Genomic DNA, 22546 nt, shown 5'->3' on the forward strand with positions numbered 1-22546 from the left:
CCTGTAAAGTGGTACCTCGGGTTACATACACTTCAGGTTACATACGCTTCAGGTTACAGACTCCGCTAACCCAGAAATAGTACCTCGGGTTAAGAACTTTGCTTCAGGATGAGAACAGAAATCGCGTGGCGACAGCAGGAGGCCCCATTAGCTAAAGTGGTACCTTAGGTTAAGAACAGTTTCAGGTTAAGAACGGACCTCCAGAACGAATTAAGTACTTAACCCGAGGTACCACTGTACAGTATTCTTGCATTCAAAGTTGGGGAGAACATTACAGTCTCAGTGCAATTGCAGGATAGATTATTTACACATGGCCAGTTATTGGAGTTAGTGGCCTATTAACTGTAGTGTCTAGATTTCAGTTTTATGTTTGTACAGGTGAGCTAACACCTGTACATCCTGGAATTCTGTTGCCTTAAGTTATGCAGGAAAAACAGGAAGGACTTCACAAGCTGCTTCTTCACCACAAGTGTGTGTATTCAGTTTTGAGACATGAATGGAAATCTTGGGGGCTTTTTGTGTATTGTCTTTGAAGCCAGCATAAGCTATTCATGTTAACAGAAATGTGGCAGTGCTTAAACACATCTCTGCTGTTGGTGAATGTAAAGATAAATTCTTAGTCCCATTATTAGGTGGTACGGGGACAGAATTTCCATATTAAATTCCTAGTATTGTTTTTAAAACCTGTATGTTACCATTTTAAGTAAACAATTTGAACACAGTTGCATTTCAGAAATTTGCTTGGTGCTTTTTAAACAGTTGTGGCTTTTTTGGTTGTGTGATAGTAGCAGATAAGCTTATGAAGGCACACTAAAATTTTGAATTAAAGGAAATCTGTCATTGTTGAGCCCTCCTTTTAAGTGTATGATTTCATTGAGATGAATCAGCTCAGATTTTTAATAATGGTAGTTCTGAATTGTTCTTTATGTAGCTTTGATCTTCAGGTTTGAGCTACATTTTGTCCAGTAGAATGCATCATATCTTGAAAAAAGGTGCTTTAAAAAAAAAAATAGAGCTTGGAGACTAAAAGGAAATGTTTACATGACATAAATATCATGTTTAAAAATAAAAATAGGGATAAAATTATTATTGGCATTGTTGGTTAAGATTAAGGCAGTCAAATTCTGGAAGTGCTTTGCTTCCGGGTTGTTTGGTTTCTAGGTGGTGTTTTTTCCCACCCCCTGGGATAGGGTTGCCAAAGAAATACTAGGAGCAAAACAGTTTTTATGTGTGCAGGGCAAGGTTTCAACAGCCATCATAGGGTCAGGAAGTGCATAATGCGAACAAAAGTACACTCGTGCACAAATACACTGACTGCAACTGACAGAAATAATTATGTATACTTGATTAATATGCTATTCATTAAATTGTCCTAGTATACCCAATATTGTGCTTTGGTCTGAATTAAGGCTCACTATTGATGCATAATGTCAACTCCTAATCTTATGCAAGTGGCTTCTCAGGATTATCTTCTGCTCTGTGCCTACTGTTGGATTGGCTTCTGGTTGGTGTAGAATACATGTGTGTGCTAAGCCATAATTGACTTAGTGTGACATGTGATCCCCGGGCCACTGGCCACATGTACAGCTCTGTTCTGAATCAGAGCATAATCCAGTTGCCTGGAGTAATTCTTACTTGCAGAGGTTACTAGTCAAGTGTCTTCAGTACAAAAATGTCCGAGCACTGGAGAAGCATAGATACTAGGCATGGTGTCCTTTCATTTCACCTCAGGCATTTCCCAATTTGGGGCAAGTGGGACTTTGGGCAAATCCCTGAAACAAGAGTCTGGGAGACTAGTAAAAGAGAACAATTCTATAAAAAGAATTGTTGCTTAATATAACGTTCCATCTTTGCTGCTCCTATTTGCCACTCTAGCCAATATGAAGAAAATTCCTTTGTTTAGGATGGTGTGGGTTCTGCAATCAGAACTAATGCAGGTGGTGCCACTATCAGTATACTAGTATAATATCCTGGTTTACAGAACTGTTAGGATGTCTTTTGTGGAATTGACAGGCAGTGTGATGTGGATGGTGAAACTGGATGTAAAAGACAAAAGGTGCTAGGCACATACACTTAATATGTGGGCCTGTGGAAGTGATTTATAAAACCTGTGGCACCTGCTTGTCATAGGAAGAGAGTTACTGGTGTGTTCTTGGAAAAGAATGGGGTTACCTGCTGTTGGGACTAATGACATCAGGGAGGCACATAGAAGACATTAAATAAACTTCCTTTTTAAATAAACTTCAGGAGAGTTTGGTTTCTCCCCTCCCCCCATACCCATGTCAATTGAGACAGAATTAGTTTGAAATCCATTGAAGCCATGAAGAAAACAATCCTCACTAATGACTTAGTTATTGTCTTCTCACAGACAATTTGCAAAATGATAATCTCATGATTTAGGGGACGCGGGTGGCGCTGTGGGTTAAACCACTGAGCCTAGGACTTGCCAATCAAAAGGTCGGCGGTTCAAATCCCCACGACAGGGTGAACTCCCGTTGCTCGGTCCCTGCTGCTGCCAACCTAGCAGTTCGACAGCACCTCAAAGTGCAAGTAGATAAATAGGCGGGAAGGTAAACGGCATTTCCGTGCGCTGCTCTGGTTCGCCAGAAGTGGCTTAGTCATGCTGGCCACATGACCTGGAAGCTGTACGCCGGCTCCCTCGGCCAATAAAGCGAGATGAGCACCGCAACCCCAGAGTCTGGCACAACTGGACCTAATGGTCAGGGGTCCCTTTACCCTTTACCTTTAATCTCACGATTACTGGCTATGCAACTTTCAGGTGAGCATTTTCCCATGGAAGAGATTGGAACTATTCTATATAGTCTTTGTAGAGTTGGAAGGGACCTTGGGCATAATCCAATCTATGCCGAATCTACTGTGCAGGGTGCAGATTAAGCATCCCTGACAAGCTAACTCAACAAACATTGATTCATTCTTTTTCTTTTAGTAGTCAGAGAAGTCCATCTCCTGGTCCAAATCATACCTCCAATACAAGTGCTTCTAATACGACAGCACCACAGAATGCATCCGCACGACCTACGTGTTCATTAACACCCACGTTAGCGGCACATTTCAATGAAAACCTTATAAAGCATGTCCAAGGGTGGCCTGCAGATCATGCAGAAAAGCAGGTGAGTGTACATTTTGTAGTGTTGGGCAGAATCCAGTGTTGTTTGAGTAGATTTCCGCTTGCACAATAGGCTTTCACTTTCCTCTCCTATCCCCTGCACACCTCCAAAATTTGCCTTAGACTTTGGGAAGCAGATTTTGACAGTACATAAGGGGGCTGCAGTAAGGAGGAGGTGGAGATGAAATACTTTTTTGCTTGCAACCCTTTGGATTACAGCACTTTAGCTTCCTTTTGAATGTGTTTTAAATTTCCTCTGTTCAAATTCTTGTGAACACCAATGATCTTTAAAGCAAATAATTTAATGCTAGTGAATATTTCACAGCTTGCATTTCCATTTCCATGGAGGTTGGAAGCACTGGAATTGTTCTTATGCATGGGTGTAATACTGTTGTAGGTAGTTTGTGTTGGGGTATCCCAACAGTTTGGTGGGGGAAACAGGTTGTAGAATAGGTATAGTGATTTTTTATATACTGGGAGATTGAAGTACCTTAAAATTGTTAGCCAAGAAACATGTTGTTTTATTTAGATTTTCCTCATTTTAATCCCGTGATTTAGGGCAGTGTTACATTAGATAAGCTTTTATAATTTGTCAGTTACCTGGTTCATGGTTGTCTGCAACAATTGACCTTGGTGACTGGGGACTGTCTGACCTGGAAATTCAGTGACACTTTCACTCCTGCTTTAAAAGATTACTTGCCCTTTAAGGCAAAAATGTGGGAGGGGAGAGTTCTGTGTACCAGGCTACATAGCAATGCACTGTTACTGCCAGGTTTATGGTTCTGTTCTCCCTTTTTGGGAGGGTAGATGGCGAGCAGAGAATAGGACTAGTCACTGTTTTTGTCGTTTGAAGCAAGGAGCCTTCCTATTCACAGCAAGTAGAGCAGAGGATGAGTGAGTGTATTTGCAGGTTTAAAATATATTCCTCTATTATCCAGCAACCTTACCTTGTGAAGGAAGTTTAAGTTGAGAGTTATATAGACATGGCCCCCTTTGTTTCATGGCTTAATAAGATTTGAAGCTGCCTTAGCTATTCAGATTCAGTCATTTGTTTTCAGGCAAACTTGCATGCCTGTTGAAGCAGAAAAGAAGCTGAGAAGATTACAGTGGTGTTAGAAATCATTGTTGAGGTTTAGAAAGGCTTACAGAAAAATATTTACTTTTCAATCCAATGCTGTACAAATTAAAAGTTAAATGTTGTTTTCTGTAATTCTCAAAACCAATAACCCTTTTCTCCATGTCAGTTTTATAAAGTTGAATGAAAAAATAACCAGTTAACTGTAAAGTATAAAAGAATAAAATTTCTTTTTAGTTGTGGTTTTTAAATTTTAGCTAACTGGGCCTTTCTGTTTTGACCTTTCAGACTTCATAGTAATTATTGATAATGTTGTAAGATAAGGCATTGCAGCACAGATGCAGTGTTTTAAATATTACAGTTTTAACATGAACTCTAGTCAGTGTAACAGAAACATCCTGTAGCAGAGAGGACTGAAACTTCATTACAGTGTATATATAATGTAGTACTGTCAGTTTATAATTTGTTCTGGTCAGACAACAAATTTTACCAGAGCACATGAACTTCACAAAAAGCCATACAACACGAATATCTTACCTAGATAAGGGATAGGGAACCCCAGATGCTGTTTGGACTCCAACTCCCATCAGCATCAGACAACATGGCCAATAGTCGGGGGTAATGAGGTTAATAATCAAACAACAACTGGAAGGGCCACAGGTTGGACATCTCTGATCTAGATGCTTTGTGCAAAAGTTAGTATGAAAACATCATGAAAACACCATGAAAGGGGATAGGGAAGCGTTCTAAAAACAATCCAGTGAGGACCGAGTATGCTCAGGGGGGTAAGAATGCTAATGAGTGTTTTTTGTCAGTGTGGTGGAATATGGAATGGCGTATGCTGAAAGAGAGCATTGTTGGTATCAGTCTGTCTTGAGAGACAATGGAATGCGCTTCTAAGAGTGAAGTCAAACCATTGGAGAATCACTGTGGCTGCAAAGACTGGTAACTCATAACTGCTGCCTCCCAAGCCTGGGCAGTATGTTTGGAGGTCCTGGGCTGCCCAGACAACAACACCCACTCTCTTCTCAGCCAATACACCATACAACCATCTTAGGGATTGCACTCCAGATTGTGTAGGATTTGATGCTTAAACTTTTCTTCTGAGGATGTTCCACAAGGCACTGGGTTTTCCTCAGGTTTACGGCCGAAGCCTTTCTCACTGATGAGTGAGAAGGCAGCCACAAGACAGCAGAGGTTTAGAAGAGACCATCGCTGGCTGGGATCTTGATCACAGGAGTACTCCACGCTGTAGTGTTTTGTGGCAGCTCCCACGTCATTCTTCTAGTTTCCATATTCGGGGAAATGCTTGCCCAGATCCTTGACTTTTCAGTCAATCTCTTTCCAATCCCAGAATCAATTTCAGTCAGTGTACTCTGTTAAATCTTAGTAGGATAGCAGTTCTTCATGTTGCCTAATCTACATTTGATGGCTCTACTTTTAGGGTGCTGATTCTCGCCCATCTTTTGCAGTTGTAACCAGTACAGGAGAAGTGCTTTATGCACTCTGATGGAAGGAAACCCAACTTCCACATGCAACATTGCAGCCAGTGTACCATTTGGTAGGCACAGATGGACTTTTAAGAATTGGTTTTGGATTACTCCAAGGCATTTTAACTCCAAATTTTTACCTCGCACTGTATTTGGGCAAAGATCTGATAAATAAAAATTACAATGGTTGAGGCCAGTAAATTTTTACCGATTCCCTATGAAAAGTCAGTTTTAGACACAACATTTCGTATAGCTACTCTGCCTAGATAGACAAATTCATTAAATACCTAGGTATTTTTAAAAGATGTCTTAAATGTCTTAAGTGCAGGTGGGGAACATGCTGTTGAACTTGGGTTCTGCCATGGGCTTTCCATGTGTATATGGTTGGCCACTTTGAGAACAGTGTTGGACAAACAGACTGTTTGGCCTGATCTGTTGGGCTCTTCTTACATTCAGACTACTTCCTGTAATGGACAGTTCTGGGTTCTTGCTGACAGACAGCACCACACTTTAAATACCCATTTGAATTAAGTAGGTGAAGCACCATGTTGCTGGCATATAACAGGACTGGGATTTTACCATTTTGAATGAATGGCAAGAAACTGAGGGTTCTGAGATTCTTTTGACACCAATACCATACTTTGTGTTTACGTCCAGAAGTTACTCCAAAAGCTGCAACACACTTTCCAACTCCTCCTCTTAACTCTTTTAGGCATCGAGATTACGTGAAGAAGCTCATAACATGGGAAGTGTCCACATGTCAGAAATTTGTACTGAATTAAAAAACTTAAGATCTTTAGTTCGAGTATGTGAAATTCAAGCAACTTTGCGCGAGCAAAGGTAAGAATTCTGGGTTTCTCATCTTGATTTCCCAAATCCTTTTCATCAGTGTTTTTGTTTCATAATGTTTTATAAACTTAAGAGCTACTGAGCAACTTTCCCTAGCGTACAGTCAGGGGCTAAAAACTGTTACAGCTTAACATATAGGATGACATTGACTTAAACAGGAATAATACCTCCCTCCACAGCCATTGAACTACTGAAGGTGCCCTTGTGTGTTCCTGGATCTTGAACAATTATTTAGTCCATTATGTGTACCATTAAGGTAGGTCAATTATTTCTAGGCCCAGCAATTTTGTCCTTTTTAAAAATAAAAAATAAAATGCATACAAAACTGTGTTTATCACAGTATTATCCCTTCAACCTATTGTAGATTGAATAACTAACTTTAAGAATGTGCATGTCATTATTAAAGTACTAATTCATGGAGTAAATTACTCATCTAAGAATGGATTTGACATGCCAGTACTAATTGCTTTCTTTTCCCTTTGTAGGATACTATTTTTGAGACAACAAATTAAAGAACTTGAAAAACTAAAGAATCAGAATTCCTTCATGGTGTGAAAAAGTTGTGAATAATTGCACATGGGTTTTGAGTACAGGAACTGTAAAACTGATTGCCCAGTCTTAACATTTTTGAGCTGCATTTGAGTAGACTTTGGACCGTTGAGTTGGGCAAAAATAAAAAAGATAACATGGGAAAGGGGACAGGAGGGGTGTCATTCAGGGGAAGGAAACGAGGATGATTTGTAAAACCCTTGAAATGTAGATTTCTTGTAGATGTATTCTTCACGTTGTAAATATGTTTTGTAGAGTGAAGCCATGGGAAGCCATGTGTATCAGAGCTTAGACATCCAAAACTAATCAATGCTGAGGTGGCTAAATACCTAGCCTTTACATGTAAACCTGTCTGCAAAATTAGCTCTCTCTCTTTTTTAGTTAATTTATCATTCAGAAATCTTGCATTTCCTAAAATTCAATGCAAGCGCCAGGCGATCTGTGTCTCAAGGCTGCAACAGTTTGAAACAGTTTGGGTAATGTACAAAATATCATGAAACAACTGTTTCCACACTTGCACCGAATCAAGAGCAGTGCTTCTCCATTTCTGTTTTACAGAGCAGTGTTTTTCATTTTCTGTGTTCATTTCCCCCTTAAAATCCTAGATCTGATTTTATCAGCTTTTTTTTTTTTAATTCTAATTTCCTCCTTTCCTAAAGCACTGTTGCTATGGCACTTTTCTATAATCTTTTCATTCCTGTGTACAGTAGCTTAAAATTGCAGTGATTGAGCATAACCCACTTGTTTGTATAAATTATTGAAATGTATTTCCATTTGCACCCTGTAAGAATGGACTGGTAGTACTGCTGGGCATGTGTGCTGAAAGTACATCCCTTTTTCAAATTATAAGGAAACAGCCCAATGAACATGTCAACATGGTTGTGGGAGGGAAAGAAGGAAAAAAAAACTAGTCAGATGTGAATTGTATCTGTTGTAATAAACATGTTTAAAACAAAGAAACACTGGTTTTCATTTCCTTTGGTCGAAACATTCGAATTTGGCCTCTTTGGGGATTTGTTTACCGAAGCTATTCTTGTTGAATACTTTTTTACTTATCTGAAAATAAGTCCTCAAGGGAGGCTTTATTTTAAAAATTGTAAACAGAAAATTGTGTATAAAATATTTAATGACATTCAACAAGGATCATTGACACCTCCCCAACAGTTGTCATATGTTAACTCCTGGTTTTACCTGTCCTGCTATTATGACATTTCATTTCGAAGGATGTTTGTGTTGTAGCTAACTGTTCAAGTCTGGTGCTGACTGCTGTTCTTAGCCATCACAAAACGCTGACTTTGTGTAATTGGAGTTTCTCACTATTTGAAAATGGTGGGAAGGCTCAGCTTTGTATATTGTTTCCTAAAGTATATTAAAAATAAAAAAGAAACTATTGCTACTACAAAATAAACTTGGGTTTTCTTTGCAAAAAACTGTTAGTCATAATATACTGCCACAAATCTTTGTACATTCCCAAACTTGTCCGTTTAGAATTCTTGTTAATGCTGAAAGATGAAGGAATTGCAAACTTTGCTAATGTTCATGTGTTGCTTTAAACACCTTCAAAGGTGCTGAAACCTCATTAATAGATTCGGTAGAATCTTGGCTTTGATACATATGTTTGCCTCCTGATTTGTGATGCTGTTGCCTTTTATCTTCAGTAATCTCTGCTTACATTTTTGCTTTTGTCATTTTATAAGAAATTTCAGTTTTGTTTTTTCTTTTGGGGGCCTCTGAATAAACTAGGGACTGCCCATTCTTGTTTGTGTTGTCTGCCATATGCAGGAATCATGTCCACCCTCTAAGTTTTAGCATTGTATGGTAAAGGTGGTATACTAGCATTACATAGTAAGATTACAGCATAAGCCTAGTATTGTGGAAGTTCATTACGTTGAATCATTTGTGACACATTGCGAGCCTGGAAAAAAAGAACCAACTCTGCCAAATTATTTTGTCTGGCTATCTGACTACTTGTCCATTGGCAACCAGGTAAGTGACTTGTTTAAATGCTGTTAACTTGCCTATAATAAAAGAGTTTTGTATTGAGAAATTGGTGAGGAATTTTTAATTTGTGTAAGACCTCACTTTGCATCTACTCAACCTCCATGCGTTTCAAAGGAAATGAAGTTGAACTTCCTTCCACTGGTTTCAGTAGCTGCTGGCTACACATCCACAAGGCTTGATGACTTGCCTTCTGTTACTCATTTCACCAACCTGTCCACTTTCTCTGAACAAACTAGTTTTGTAGGTGAAACATTTTTTAAAAAGCAATTGACATTTAAAATACGCAGTATTCACCCCCAAGAAATACTATGAATTTATACAGTACCCCACCTAACAGTGCTTTTCTCATTGCTGGTCTAACTTCTTGTTCCCTGCTATCTTTGTATAATATCCGATACCAGGTGTTCATGGACTATATGAATCTTTGGCATGACCCATGGATACTATTCTTGTACTAAAAAGCTTCCGAGCTGCTTGTAAGCCACTCAATACTTTATTTTGATGCACTGAATTAGTTTCTTGAAGAAATGAGCTTTGTCAAATCAGCAGCTTAAAAGTTCGCTAGAGCTTTTTATATACCGTTGGGAGGAAATTTAACAAAAAAAGCTGTATGTGAGAGCAGTTATATGCATGTCAAAGTAGTCAGCTGAGCTATGTCTGTGTATGCACGCTTGCTGATTCTGTGTAAACACACATTTGCTGTGCAAGCACTGAATCATCATTGACAGTAACATTGTCCAGATAACCTGTTTTGAATGTGTGTGTGTTTTGGGGGGAAAGCAAGCATTCTAGATGTTTGTGTAGAAAACATTGGAAATATCTCCTTGTCTTTCTCTTAACTGGAAAGGGGGGAGAGTCTAATGTAACATTCTCTCTCATCTGCTGTTCCTAGAGGATAAGGGCTATGAGGGTAACCACAGAGCCTAGGGCTTGCTGATCAGAAGGTTGGCGGCTTGAATCCCCGCGATGGGGTGAGCTCCTGTTGCTCGGTCCCTGCTCCTGCCAACCTAGCAGTTCAAAAGCACGTCAAAGTGCAAGTAGGAACCGCTCCAGCGGGAAGGTAAACGGCGTTTCCGTGTGCTGCTCTGGTTCGCCAGAAGCGGCTTAGTCATGCTGGCCACATGACCCGGAAGCTGTACGCCGGCTCCCTCGGCCAAAAGCGAGATGAGCGCCGCAACCCCAGAGTTGTCCACGACTGCACCTAACTGTCAGGGGACCCTTTACCTTTTAATCAGCACATTGTTTTTTTGTAAAGAGTTCCAATTGTTCTTTTTCCTAGGTTCAGAATGCTTACTACTTGGCCAGGCAACAATTATATTACAATAAGCTACCAGTGTTCCATAATAATGGTTGCATTAGCCAATTACAGACACTTGGTTTTTCATGAATTTGAATTGCATTTGTTTCAAGTTTTGTTCAATATATTACTACCTGACACTGAGGTGTGTGGGGTTGCATCCCAAATAGCATGTCCTTTTCAGGCATCTTACTCCCACAAGGCACAAGACTTTCCAAATCTCAGACAGATTAAACCCATCCCCATTTTATAGGCAATTTAAAAAGGTGCACATCCTATAAGCTTCCTGTTGACTTCATTGGGATACATGGCTTTGTTTTTCCTGCTTAAGTCCTTTGTTTATCCTATGGGCACGAGATATTCAGGTATTAAACTAGTCCTTTAAGAAACCAGACTTGTGGGGAGGGATTCCCCCTTATAGAGGCAATGGAAAAAAGCAAATGGATAGCTATTACTCAGCTGAGCTTTCCAGCCTGTCAATTTCCTTGTGTGCTCCCCGGCTTCCAACCCCAGAACCTGTTGATGCAATTTCAGTTTCAGTTTCTCATTCCAATAGAAATTAATGGAAAGCAAATCAAATAAATGAAGTATTCATTTTATTTCCCATTTTCATCCTACAAATGAATGGGGCGCTTCAATTTTTTTTGTTAGTGCGCCCTGGTCATTGAGAGGCAAAGTCATATTTTTAGGGGAATTGTGACCTTTTGACCTGGGAGACATTTCAGTCTTGGAAACCACTTAGCTGGCTACAGATGGAAGTTTGGTAAATGTAGCATCAGTAGACAAGGAGTAGGGAACTGAGGCATTCCAACTTAATTTCATGTTGTTGGGAGGTGGGGTGGGGAGAGCTAGAGAAAAGTGGCAAAAAGAAAAGGGGTGCCCTGTCCACTGCCAGCATGTGCTTCCCATAATATTACTCCCAAGAGAATCTGGTCCTCAATGGAAAAAGGCTCCCCACCCCTGCAGTAGACTTGTAGCCTTTGCTTGGTAGCATAGTTTTAAAAACACATGAATCTAACTGGCAGTTTGGTGCTGTGCATGTTGTGATGTGCGTTCAAAGGTTGCTGAGTAATCAACTGGCCAAATGAAGCAGTCAGCACTGCTCCTTTTGGGTGATCTTCCTCATTCAAAAAGCATGCAGGCCGCTTAGGCCAGTGAAGTACAAAGTTGAAAGTTTGTCAGCAAGAAACATGAAGGATGCCCTGAGACATGAAAGAGCAAGGAGAGGAGGGTGCCAGAAGATGAGCATCTCCTCATAGCTGTATCCAGGGTCATGTTGCTAGGATACCAAGTGCCCTGCTGCCCAGTAAAGGGGTTTTGTTCAGCTCGTAAAAACAGAATCCCCAATTATGTTTATTCTCTTCCCCTTTAGTTCCAAAGAAGAAAAAATCGCACACAGGTAAAAGAAGCTGAATGTCCTGCACGGCACCTGCCCTTCTCCCAGAGTGGTTGGTTAAGGTACATCTGTGGGGCATGTGCCAATATAGCTTCGCACTCACCCCAGCCTTTGGCTGCAAGGCGCAAGGCTTGGGAGTTCAGAGTGGCAGACAGCCTTCTGGGCAGGGAAAGAGCAAATGGATGGTAAGACTTGAATGACAAGGTAGTCAGATGTGTACTAAAGGAGAATAAGGATGAATGAATTATTTGCCTCAGCTTCAGAGCGGAAGATACAGGGCACGTCTCTGTGCTGGAACTATTGGCAGGAAGGGTAGTGCGCGGAACGGAAGGTAGTAAAAAGGCAAAAGATAACCCCTGGACGATTAAGTCCAGTTGACTGGGGTTCGGCAATAATCTCGCTTTTCAAGCCGAAGGAGCCAGTGTTTGTCCACAGACAGCTTTCTGGGTCATGTGGCCAGCAGAACTAAACCGCTATTGGTGCACAGAGGACCGTGATGAGTGCCAGAGTGCAGGGAAACACAGTTTACCTTCCCACTGCAGCTGTTCCTATTTGATTGCACTGGTATGCTTTCAAACTGCTAGGTTTGCAGAGGCTGGGACAGAGCAACGGGAGCTCACCCCGTTGTGCGGCCAACCTTCCGATCGGCAATCCCCCAAGCTCAGTGGTTTAGACCACAGCGCCACCCGCTTCTGACAAGAGATGACATTCTAGGCCTCAAAGACAAAATTAAAGCGAACAAACACCAGGTCTGGCTAGCATCTATCCAAAAGTTATCGGACTCAAATGTAAAATTGCTTATCTAAATATGTAACTTGTCCCTCAGTTCTGCCTCCATACCTGGGGACTGGAAAGCAGACAATGTAACTCCAATCTGGGGGATCCTGGAAATTGCAGACCAGTTAGCTTAATGTCTGTCCCAGAAAGACTAGTGGAAAGTGTTGTTAAAGATAAACTAACCAAGCATATTGAAAAACCGTGCTGAAGCAGAGTCAGCGTGGCTTCTGCAAGAGCAGGTCCTATCAGAAGCCTGTTGGAGGTGATTCAGTTGCAGATCCATGAATGAGGTCTCTGCCTAAACAGCAGATTGTGTGTGTTGTTGCGCCATCTACTGGCCGTCACAGCAATATATTCCATAAGGATACAATGGTCAGTGAAGTGGGATTCCAAATAGGAAGCCCACAAGATGGAAATTCGTTTAACTACCTTTCCAGCCATCTGTGTAGTAGAAATGAGATGACTGGAGATTATCCTGGATTCCCTGGTCTGCACACTGTGATATTCTCCAGAGGTTGGTGACTACAAAATCCCATCATCCTTGACCATTGGCTTTGCATGGGGCTGGTGTGAGTTGTAGTGCAGAACAGCTAGAATGCTGAACATTGGCTGCCGCTGGTGGAGACTCTTAGCCAGTCAGAGTGGATGCTTCCTTCCTATGTATTCAAATGAGTAGCATTAAACTTCAGTTAGGTGTACTTTTGCCAGTCTGCAAAGGCACTTGGTTTAGCTGTTCCCACTTACGTTCCTGCACTGGAGGTTAGTTTGATAAGTAAGGTGTGAATCTTGGATAAGACATTATCCCGTCCTGTGTGTGCTCTGCAATAATTTCTCTCCTGATACCCAAATGGAGGAAGAAAATGCACTGCCTCAGTCAGGTGATGGCAGCTCTCGTCATCATTGCCCCACAGTTTCCCCCTGTTTTACTTTTGAGAAAGTGTCAAGGGAGAGGATCTCTTCCTCAGAGTGAAGCATTTTGGGCACAGCAGCTTTGCTACAATGGCTGGAAGTTCTGTTGAAAACTGGGAAGTTACTTTAAACAGAACTTCAAGCTGCTGGCCAACTTTCCCAGAATGCCTCACTCTACAGAAAGACACCCCCCCTGCCCCTTTCTCATAGTGAGGGTGGGAGAGGAGAGCCCACACAATTTTGAGGCACTTTATTAGAGCATCATTACAATTTTGGTAAACTTCAGCATAATTTGCTGTGGCATATTAATTGATACAGGAAGGCCAAGAGAAATGAAACACAAGAAAGCATTTGTTTCAACAATTGTGATCAGTAATTACTCAGGTTTTAGCATTCCTCTAAGCCAGTCGTAACCAATCTGGTGCCTTCCAGACATTTTATTTTATTTTACTGAATTGAATTGAATTTATATACCACTCTATGCCCAGAGGTCTCAAGACGGTTCACAGTTTTGAACTCCCACTATTCCCAGCTGGCAGGACTTGGGTGAAAGCTGCTCTGCTCTAAACACTGACACTCAAATTGCCACGTAGGACAGCCTGTCCTGGAGTTCACCAATTCCATGCACCGGCTACTGCGATTCTGGTTTCTATGCTTGCTTTTGTTTTGCAGTGTTTGCAGATGGCAGGAATGAGAGGCGAAATGCTTCCCATGGGCTTGCTCTGGAACAGGGCTTCTACCCAGACTATTTGTCCCTTTAGCCTGGCATTAATTCCGATTGGCAGTGGCTTCCTATGGCCTCATGCCACGATCTTCCACTACTTGGTTCTTTAAGAGCAAACTGGAGATGTCAGATGTGGAACGTGGGTCATGCATTTGGTCTACCATTGAACTGCAGCTATGGCTGCAGAGACATTATCTCCTTGCATTTGTCATCCATGGACCTATGTTACGTGCACCACCAGGTCCAGCACTTCCTCCTATTGTCTGACCACTGATAAGGCAGCACCAGTTTTCCAGGGGGATATAGATGCAGGACGCAATCTCAAGGGTGATGTCACTGGCTCTAACAGGTGCCAATTCAAGGAGCTGCTACCTGGAGAGGAGGTAGTGGGTACTTGCACATTCAGAAGCTTATCCCCGACAGGGCAATATAGCTGTTAATTTTGGGAGAACTAGCAGACCCCACTAGATGGCAGCAACACACTAGAGATCTTCATTGGTATGTGGTTGGAGAGCAAACCCCATTCCTCATTCCTTTTCTCCTCTTGCTCTTACAGCTTTCAGTTTTTAAAGTGTTTCTTCCCATCTCTCCTTTACAGGGTAGAGACCCCTCTGTCTGCCTGCCAGCCAGCCCAAAATCCAAGTGTTCTTAAATGTAAAATAGGTTATTGCATTAATTCACAAAGCCCTGGGCAGCCTAGGCCAAAGGTACCTCAAGGCGCATCCGATTCCTTATGCTTGATCACTGAGATCCTTTGATGGGGCAGGTTTGTTGGTCCTCTGAGGTTCAGTCCATCTTCCCCAGAGAGCAAACCTTTGGTGTGGCAGGACCTGCCCTGTGGAACTCCTTGCCAACAGAAGGTCAAATGGAATTTCCAGTTGAATCTTAGGACTCATCCAGGCTTCATTTGGTGCCTCATTTATAGGGATAGGAGCTGCAGTTTGTTCCGATTCAACAGTAAAGAGGAGATTTTCCTGGGGAAGTGTTCCTGGACTTCTGTTTTTATTTCAGAACATGTAAAATAAAACAAAAACCCAAACCATATTTGAATGCTTATTCCTTGCAAGTGTTTCCTCTAAATGACGCATTAGATTGCAGTGTTTTCCCCCCAGCCCCTTTCTTTGTGATCCTTTTTTAAGCTTGTACATCAGGGTTGTAGTCCAAGAACATATGGAGTCCCTGTTAGAGTATAGTTGACTTCAAGGTCCTTGCAGCTCTTGCAAATCAATCTCCAAAGTGCCTTTTTGTGGTTTGGTGCCCTTTAAATCCATAGTTAATAGGCAGAAGGGGGTCAAACCTATTGAGGTGACTTTTTGCACCACAGCCTTCAGCCCCCGTGATTCAAAATAAAAAATCAGAAGTTGCCTTAGAAACCAAGTAGTTAGGAGTAAGCGCAAGGTAACAGTGGAGCCCAGAATGGATAAAATAAATCCACACAAAGCACTTTAAGAGTTCAGGGCAGCTGCCAGATTAAGAACAGCTCCAGCAACTCATGCAACAAACCATTTCAAATGGGATTATAATAGCAGCTGGAGGGGAACCTAAGCAAACTCATCCTTATCGATCCGTGAGAAAAAAATAAAAGTTCACAGGGGGGGAAACCCACACATGTAAAAAAAAAGCTCAATGCAATGGCATTGTCAGATAGCATACAATTTTACACTGGATTTCTCTCCCCACCCCCACCCCGCTGCCTCACTGTGAAATGGGGAAATCAGAATTAAATTGGGGTGGGGAGGAAAGAGTGTAAGCTGCCACATGGAAGAGGGCAAAACAAGAAGTCTTGTAAACATGGGATGCCCCAAATCTGCCTTCAACGGCTGTGTGCTCACAGCTTTAACATCCTTACAAGGAAAAGACAACTACTTAAGTGCTAACTCGCTTCCCATCGCTAGAGGGCAAGAAACACGTACACGCTCAACCTACTGTTCCTTTTCAGAACAACAGACTGCAGCAGGTTGTGCAGAGATTTCTGCGCTCCCTCTGGCGTTAAGTGCAAATGGCAACTTCTTCCGCAAGTGTAGCGCTAAGCAGAAAGAGGTGGCAAGAATACCTCTTGGATCCTCCACTTTGGAATAAATAGAAAAGAAATGGGGAAAGATCCCATTGCCTATGCTGACTTTGCAGGGGGCTTGCCCAGATTTCAGACTCAGGTCTCCAAGCCTTATCTGGAGATGGTGGGCACTGGGAGGGAATGAAGCAAAATACCTTCCATCTTTTTTCCTCCTCTGGTGACTGGTCACATCCTTTGCTTTGTGGGACCACTTCTTTTCTTTTATTATTTATGTCTGTATCTCACCCGTCCGACATTGAGAGTGTATTAACTTATGGTCTCTCTGTGTGTTTTGGGAGCTGCATGGTCAGGGAAAAAACAATGCTGTCCAGGGTTGTAAAGACTGCAGAGAGAATAATTGGGTGCACTCTTCCCACCTTGGATCAAATCTATGCTTCCAGGTGCTATAAGAAAGCTGCAGAGATAGCGCAGGATAGTGCACACCCCAGAAATGATCTCTTTCAGCTTCTGCCTTCTGGTACAGGGTTATAAAGACTAGGACTAGCCGCCTGAGAAACAGTTTCTATCTAAATGCGATTTTGGTTTTAAATGCAGTGTAAGGAATCTATAGGGACGCAGGTGGTGCTGTGGTTAAACCACAGAGCCTAGGACTTGCAGATCAGAAGGTCGGCGGTTCGAATCCCCGTGACAGGGTGAGCTCCCGTTGCTTGGTCCCTGCTCCTGCCAACCTAGCAGTTCGAAAGCATGTCAAAGTGCAAGAAGATAAGTAGGTACCGCTCTGGTGGGAAAGTAAACAGCATTTCCGTGCGCTGCTCTGGTTCGCCAGAAGTGGCTTAGTCATGCTGGCCACATGACCCGGAAACTGTACGCCGGCTCGTCGGCCAATAAAGCGAGAGGAGCGTCGCAACCCCAGAGTCTGCCACGACTGGGACCTAATGGTCAGGGGTCCCTTTACCGTAAGGAATCTATGGGAGTATATTGTATTTTAAAAAATGGGGTATCAGAGTTTTTAGGGGGCTAACCAGGCTGGAACAGCTGGGATAGCAGGCTTGTTGGTTTTGAATGTCTGATGTAGATTTTTTTTCAATTTTGTTGTTCTGTATGGGACAATGTCAATAAAGATTTGCATCACATCGTATCATATCTGTGATGGCTCTTGGCTACAATCTATTTTTGATTCCTCTCCCACCCATCATCCCACACTGAAGACAATCCTTGTGGTCCCTTCCAAATCCTACATTTCTACGATGAGCAATCTGCCTGGGTGTCACAGATTTCAGGAGTGAAGCAAAAAAGGTGCAGTAGAAGCTCCCGTGAGAAAACACCCTCCAAAGAACTTCACACTGAAACACCTCTGGTCCTCAACTGGATTGTGCAAAAGCTACAAAAGCACCAGCCCCTTGAAGGCAGATGGCCCCACACTCCAAGGCAGGGCAAGTCCTGTACTGCGGCCTTAAGTCTTTTTCATTAAAATGAATAAAAACTAATTGCTCAGGCATTACTAAATAGCACCTATGTCAGGCAAAATTAACATTTTGAAATATAACCTGGAGGCTTCTTCTCTTGCTTTTTGTTGTTGATGATGCTCATACTCAAGATAAAGCACTGACCTTTAGGAGGCACTCGGGGCTTTGAAATGCCCTTTGCCTGGCCTTGTAGGACAGGTTCAACTGTATTAACCAGCCCACTTGTTTGTGTGTATAAGGGATTAGGAAGCAATACTTTGCAAAGCTACCGACTGCAAATTCTAACTTATGCAAAGCCTGATGCCCTAAAGATAACTGAAGATGTCAACATGTAGATATCATAGAGCTAAGTGTTTGGTGTCCTACAAATTTGGCTTCTGAATACTAGAATTTTTGTAGCATTTCCGAATTTAGCATGGGGAAATATAATTTTTTTGGGGGGAAGTTCAATTCATCAATTGTGTTGACTTCTGCAATACCCAAAAGTGCAAGTCTAAATGCAGGGAATTATTGCTTGTTGTATAAGGAGATCAGAAAATCAGATGGTAAGGGTTTATTTTTTAAAAAAAAAATCAAGAGTTTAAATCTAGTAGGGTTTTTTTTTACCCACATATTCTGAAAACCTCCACTGTTTATGGGGCAACTGCCTTAAGTAATTCTTGGTGACTTGTGCTTCCTTCATCAAGGAGGCCAATGCAATGTAAAAGGAACGGACCCAAATGGCACAGTATCCAGAATGAGTCCTAAATTAGATCTAAGTGCGTGGAAATTCAGCATGTATACGTAAATGTGCAGGAAATTTAATCTTTGGAGGTGCAGATAATAAATATGGTTCAGTATTCTATAAAAAAGGCTGTGCCATTTCACTTACATGGTGGTAAATGAATAAATGCTTGATTAAATATAGTTGAAATCTATGGCAAAGCTGGTGGTAACAAGCTGGTTGGTAACTTGTAGGGATTGTGAACTGGAAAGCCATGCATTCAAATTTCTCATTTGTATTTCTGAGGCGATGGCCATGCCACTCTTCTCCCAGGCTTAACGCTTGCACTCGTCTGCAATCTTGTGATAACAAAAGTGGCCTCCTTCCAGTCACTATCAGCCTTGCCCTACCTCACAGAGCCGTTGTGAGGATAACAGGGGAATTTCTCCTGCTCTTTGGAAGAAGGGTGCAGGCGATGGTGTCGATCTTCATTAAGAAATATGATTTTGCCTTGAACCGAGATGGATGCTTTAGCTGAGATTCCTGCATTGCAGGGAGTTGGACAATTCTATGACCTCTCCCTGCAGCTGCTTTAAAGCAGCAGGTGAAACTCCTGCATGGGGCAGCCTGCTCTTCAATCAGTGCAAATGTGTTGCAAACCCTGCCCTGGGACTGGTTGAGCAGGTGGCTGCCTGGGACTCAGCTGGAGGGCAAATGGGACCAGAGTTGGGACTGAGCTAGGCTGGAAGCAGGGAGCCAGAAGGTGAGCTGGGTCTGGGTCAGGAGTTTCCCCTCCCCATTTTCTCTCTCTTTTGCATGCCTCCCTTTAGTGATGTTAAGCAGACCTGGAGCTGGCGCCTAGGCCTCATTACCTCCAATTACCATAATAGTTGCCTCTTTCTTGTGTGTAGCTTCCACCCTCCCTCCCAATTCTCCCTGGGGGTGAATATCTGCCTCTTTTCCACCTTGACTTGCTCTATCGATTCCCCCTGGCCCAGATCCCAGCAGCAAATGCAAACGTGTCTCTCTGTCTCTCTTGCTCACTGGCGAGCCAGGGATGGGAGCTCTGCTGCTTGGGCCGCCCTGTTATTGATCACCTGGCTGAGGAACATTTATAGGCACTTAGAGCCACTTAGACATCGGCAGGGTGAAGGTGTTTTTTTCCCCTCTCTCTCTCCTTTCTGCAATATTTGGGGGCTCTGCAGTCTGAGCTCCATGAAAAGGCACAGCAAATAGGATGTCTCCCCTCCGTATTAGCTATTAATAATAACACAGTAATATTATTCTGGGTGTTATTTCTATTACATTTTCATCTCTAAGGAGCAGGTGTCAGTGCACATTGCCTCTCCTGCTGCTCCACTCTGGCTGCACACACAACGTGCATATTCCACCACCTGCTCCAAAGGATCCCAGGAACTGTAGTTTGTGAAAGGGTGCAGAGAATTGGAACCCTGTGGGGAGAAAACTACAGTTCCCATGAATCTTTGGGCAGAAATGTGCTTAAATTGTATGGTGTGGCTGCAGACTCCAGTCCCCTTTCGCTTTCATGCGCAACAAGTGATGCAGGCAGTGGCGTAGCGTGGGGGGTGCAGGGGGGGCCGGCTGCACCGGGCGCAACATCTGGGGGTTAGGGTTAGGGGGCGCAAATCCACGGGTTAGGGGGCGCAAATTACTTGCCTTGCCCCGGGTGCTGACAACCCATGCTACGCCACTGGATGCAGGCGCATTTGATCAGGACCAAATAAAATGCCACCGTGAGCCAATTTCCCAGTTCCTCAGGATACTTCTCGAGGCTGGATGTTAAGCAAAGCAAAGCAAAAATGAGGAGGGAAGAGAGAGGGAGAGAAATGCTGTAAAAGAAAAGGTTGCAGCAGTCTTCAGAGCAGGTTTTCTTTATCTGGAGTCCCCGGGCAGGCTTCACAAAGCCCATGAACCAGGCACAGAAAAACAAAAATCAAACAGAATAAAATAAATTGTATTCAGGGATTTGTTTGGATGTGCTTATGGGCATTTTTCTGGGGAGGAGGCCCATAGCTTTCACCACATTCTCAAAGCGGTCTGTGATCCTACAATGGTTAAGAACCACAGCTTTAGAGGAGAGGAGGCGTTCTGCGGAAAATGAGGTTAGACTGCGTGGGGGAGCAGATTTCAGGTGGCCTGAAGGGTCACTGGGACAAGGAAACAATGGCTGTTGTCCCCTTGAAAACAGATAAACGCCGCCATTTGTTTGGATCTGTCTCCAGCTCCAGTCAGAAGACACAGGTCCTTTTGTCAGGCAGGGGACAGAAGTGGCCTTGAGTGTCCTCAGTGAGCAAGCCAGGAAATTCCCCCTTGCATCTCGCAGCTGATCCTGGCACTCAGTCATTGCATATTAATGGTGCCACTGAAAAGCCCTCCAGCCTTTCAATGCTGTGCGGCAGTAGGGATGCGCACGGATCTCTCAAGCAGATTTCCTCTGAGCCATCCATCCCACTCTGGATCAGTCTCCAAAGCAATTTGGGAATGGGGCTAAGTGTTCTTAAATGATTTTTTTAAAATAAAAACCCTATTTTAACATAAAGTGAAAATAGGGTTTGAAGAAAGGGCCGTGAGTGCGCATGATTGTATCCTCCCACAAGCAGTTTTCCTGCAGGAAGGAGAAGCAGCATCCACACCCCACAGGTCTGATACCTGATCCTGCACAGGCCTAGCAGTTATCGAAATTATTTATTCGTTATTTAATTATTTAATTAATTAGTATAGTGCCCTTCATCTGAAAAGCCACAGGGCAGCTCGCAAAATACAAAATGAGGTACAGAATAAAAATAAACTAAACCACCAAGAACCCCCTCCCCTCCCACAGTCAGCTATGGCGGCCACTGGGCGACTTGGCCTCACATTCCTCACAGTTCTCAAAGGGGAGGAGAGACAGGATTTGGGCTGGTTAGGCCTGTCTCAGTTATGAGAGCCAGTGTGGCGTAGTGGTTAGAGTGTTTGACTAGGCCCTGGGAGACCAGGGTTCAAATCCCCACATGGCCATGAAGCTCACTGGGTGACCTTGAGACAGTCACTGACTGCCTCAACAGCCCAATTTACCTCGCAGGGTTGTTGTGAGGAGGGAGATAACCAGCTACACCACCTTGCGTTCCTTTGAGAAAAAAGTGGGATATAAATGCCGTCGGTCAATATGCCCACCTGGAAAGAAATGGGGTGGCACCCCACGACCACTTTGAGCCCTGGTTGTAAGGCTCAGGCTAGGTGTCCCCTGTACATTTAAAGCATTTCCGCCCTCTCAATACTTTTCCTGAGCCTTCTGCCATGTTATTCAACTCATGGGTGTATTAAAAGAAGGTTGGATGAGGAAGGTCCCCCTCTGACCAAATCTTGACATCACAGACCTTCTGGTGGATTCATTCTTAATATAAAACCTTCCAGATTCAGCCTTGTAAATCGCTTGCAACAACAACAACAAAAAAGAGACTTGCGGCCCTTCAAAGACAAACAAGTTTATTCTGACAGGAGTTCTCATGGGTTGCAGTCCACTTCATCGGGGCAAGGAAGTATCAGCTACCCATTGTCAACATGGAAGCAGGGCTTTTTTCCCAGCCAGAACTCAATGGAATTCAGTTTCAGTACCTTTCAGGTGGGCTCCAAGAGAATGAGGGAAGTGTTCATGGAGAAGACAATAGCACTGCCTGGGAGAATTTCATTTTCTTTGATGCTATGGGAATGCCAGAGCCCTCAGACCAGGAAGCTAAAGTTTTTCTTGGATGGCTAGTGCCAAAGTGAGGAGCCTGTGGGCCTCTAGATATTCTTGGACCCACACTCCCAACAGATAGCAAAGGATTATGGGAGCTGTACTGAACCAACCCCTGGAGGTTCCCCGTCCCTGCTGTACAAACTTACCCCTGGAAGTAAAAACTGCCCAGGACTGGGCAGCAGAGGCTGGCCTATGAGAGCAAATGGAGCACTGCCCCACCAAGCCCAGCCAGCTCTCACCAGTCCAGAGGGTGGCCGTGCCTGCCATCTTCCCCCTCCTTAAGTCTCAGACCAGGCTGTCACATTCATCAACCTACAGAGCGCTGCAAGTGAGCTATTGACTAAGATTACAGCTTGGGTTCTTTCTTTTTCCTTTTTGCTGTTGACCAAGGCTAAGCCGTTCCCCCACCCCCGCAACACACAGAAATCCC

The 22546-nt window shown here is 43.2% G+C and overlaps 1 protein-coding gene and 1 long non-coding RNA gene across 5 annotated transcripts in view; one reads left to right on the forward strand and one right to left on the reverse strand.

Annotated features, from left to right (window-relative positions):
• Nucleotides 1–8050, forward strand: part of WAC (WW domain containing adaptor with coiled-coil) — a 44899-nt gene extending 36849 nt beyond the window's left edge. For 3 of the 4 annotated variants that reach the window (XM_082193789.1, XM_082193791.1, XM_082193792.1), the window contains exons 12-14: nucleotides 2948–3131; nucleotides 6405–6532; nucleotides 7027–8050. In XM_082193789.1, the coding sequence (XP_082049915.1) occupies nucleotides 2948–3131; nucleotides 6405–6532; nucleotides 7027–7096 (382 nt within the window). In that variant the 3' untranslated portion in view covers nucleotides 7097–8050. The remainder of the gene's footprint in view (nucleotides 1–2947; nucleotides 3132–6404; nucleotides 6533–7026) is intronic. The other variant, XM_082193790.1, reaches the window with a different exon arrangement.
• The window catches only part of LOC309515731, a 606047-nt gene continuing 588127 nt past the window's right edge, over nucleotides 4627–22546 (reverse strand). The window contains exon 2 of the long non-coding RNA XR_014212638.1: nucleotides 4627–5222. This is a non-coding gene — a long non-coding RNA (uncharacterized lncRNA). The remainder of the gene's footprint in view (nucleotides 5223–22546) is intronic.

The sequence above is a fragment of the Podarcis vaucheri genome, assembly GCF_965113315.1.
Source record: "Podarcis vaucheri genome assembly, chromosome: 12".
Taxonomy (NCBI): Eukaryota; Metazoa; Chordata; class Lepidosauria; order Squamata; family Lacertidae; genus Podarcis; species Podarcis vaucheri.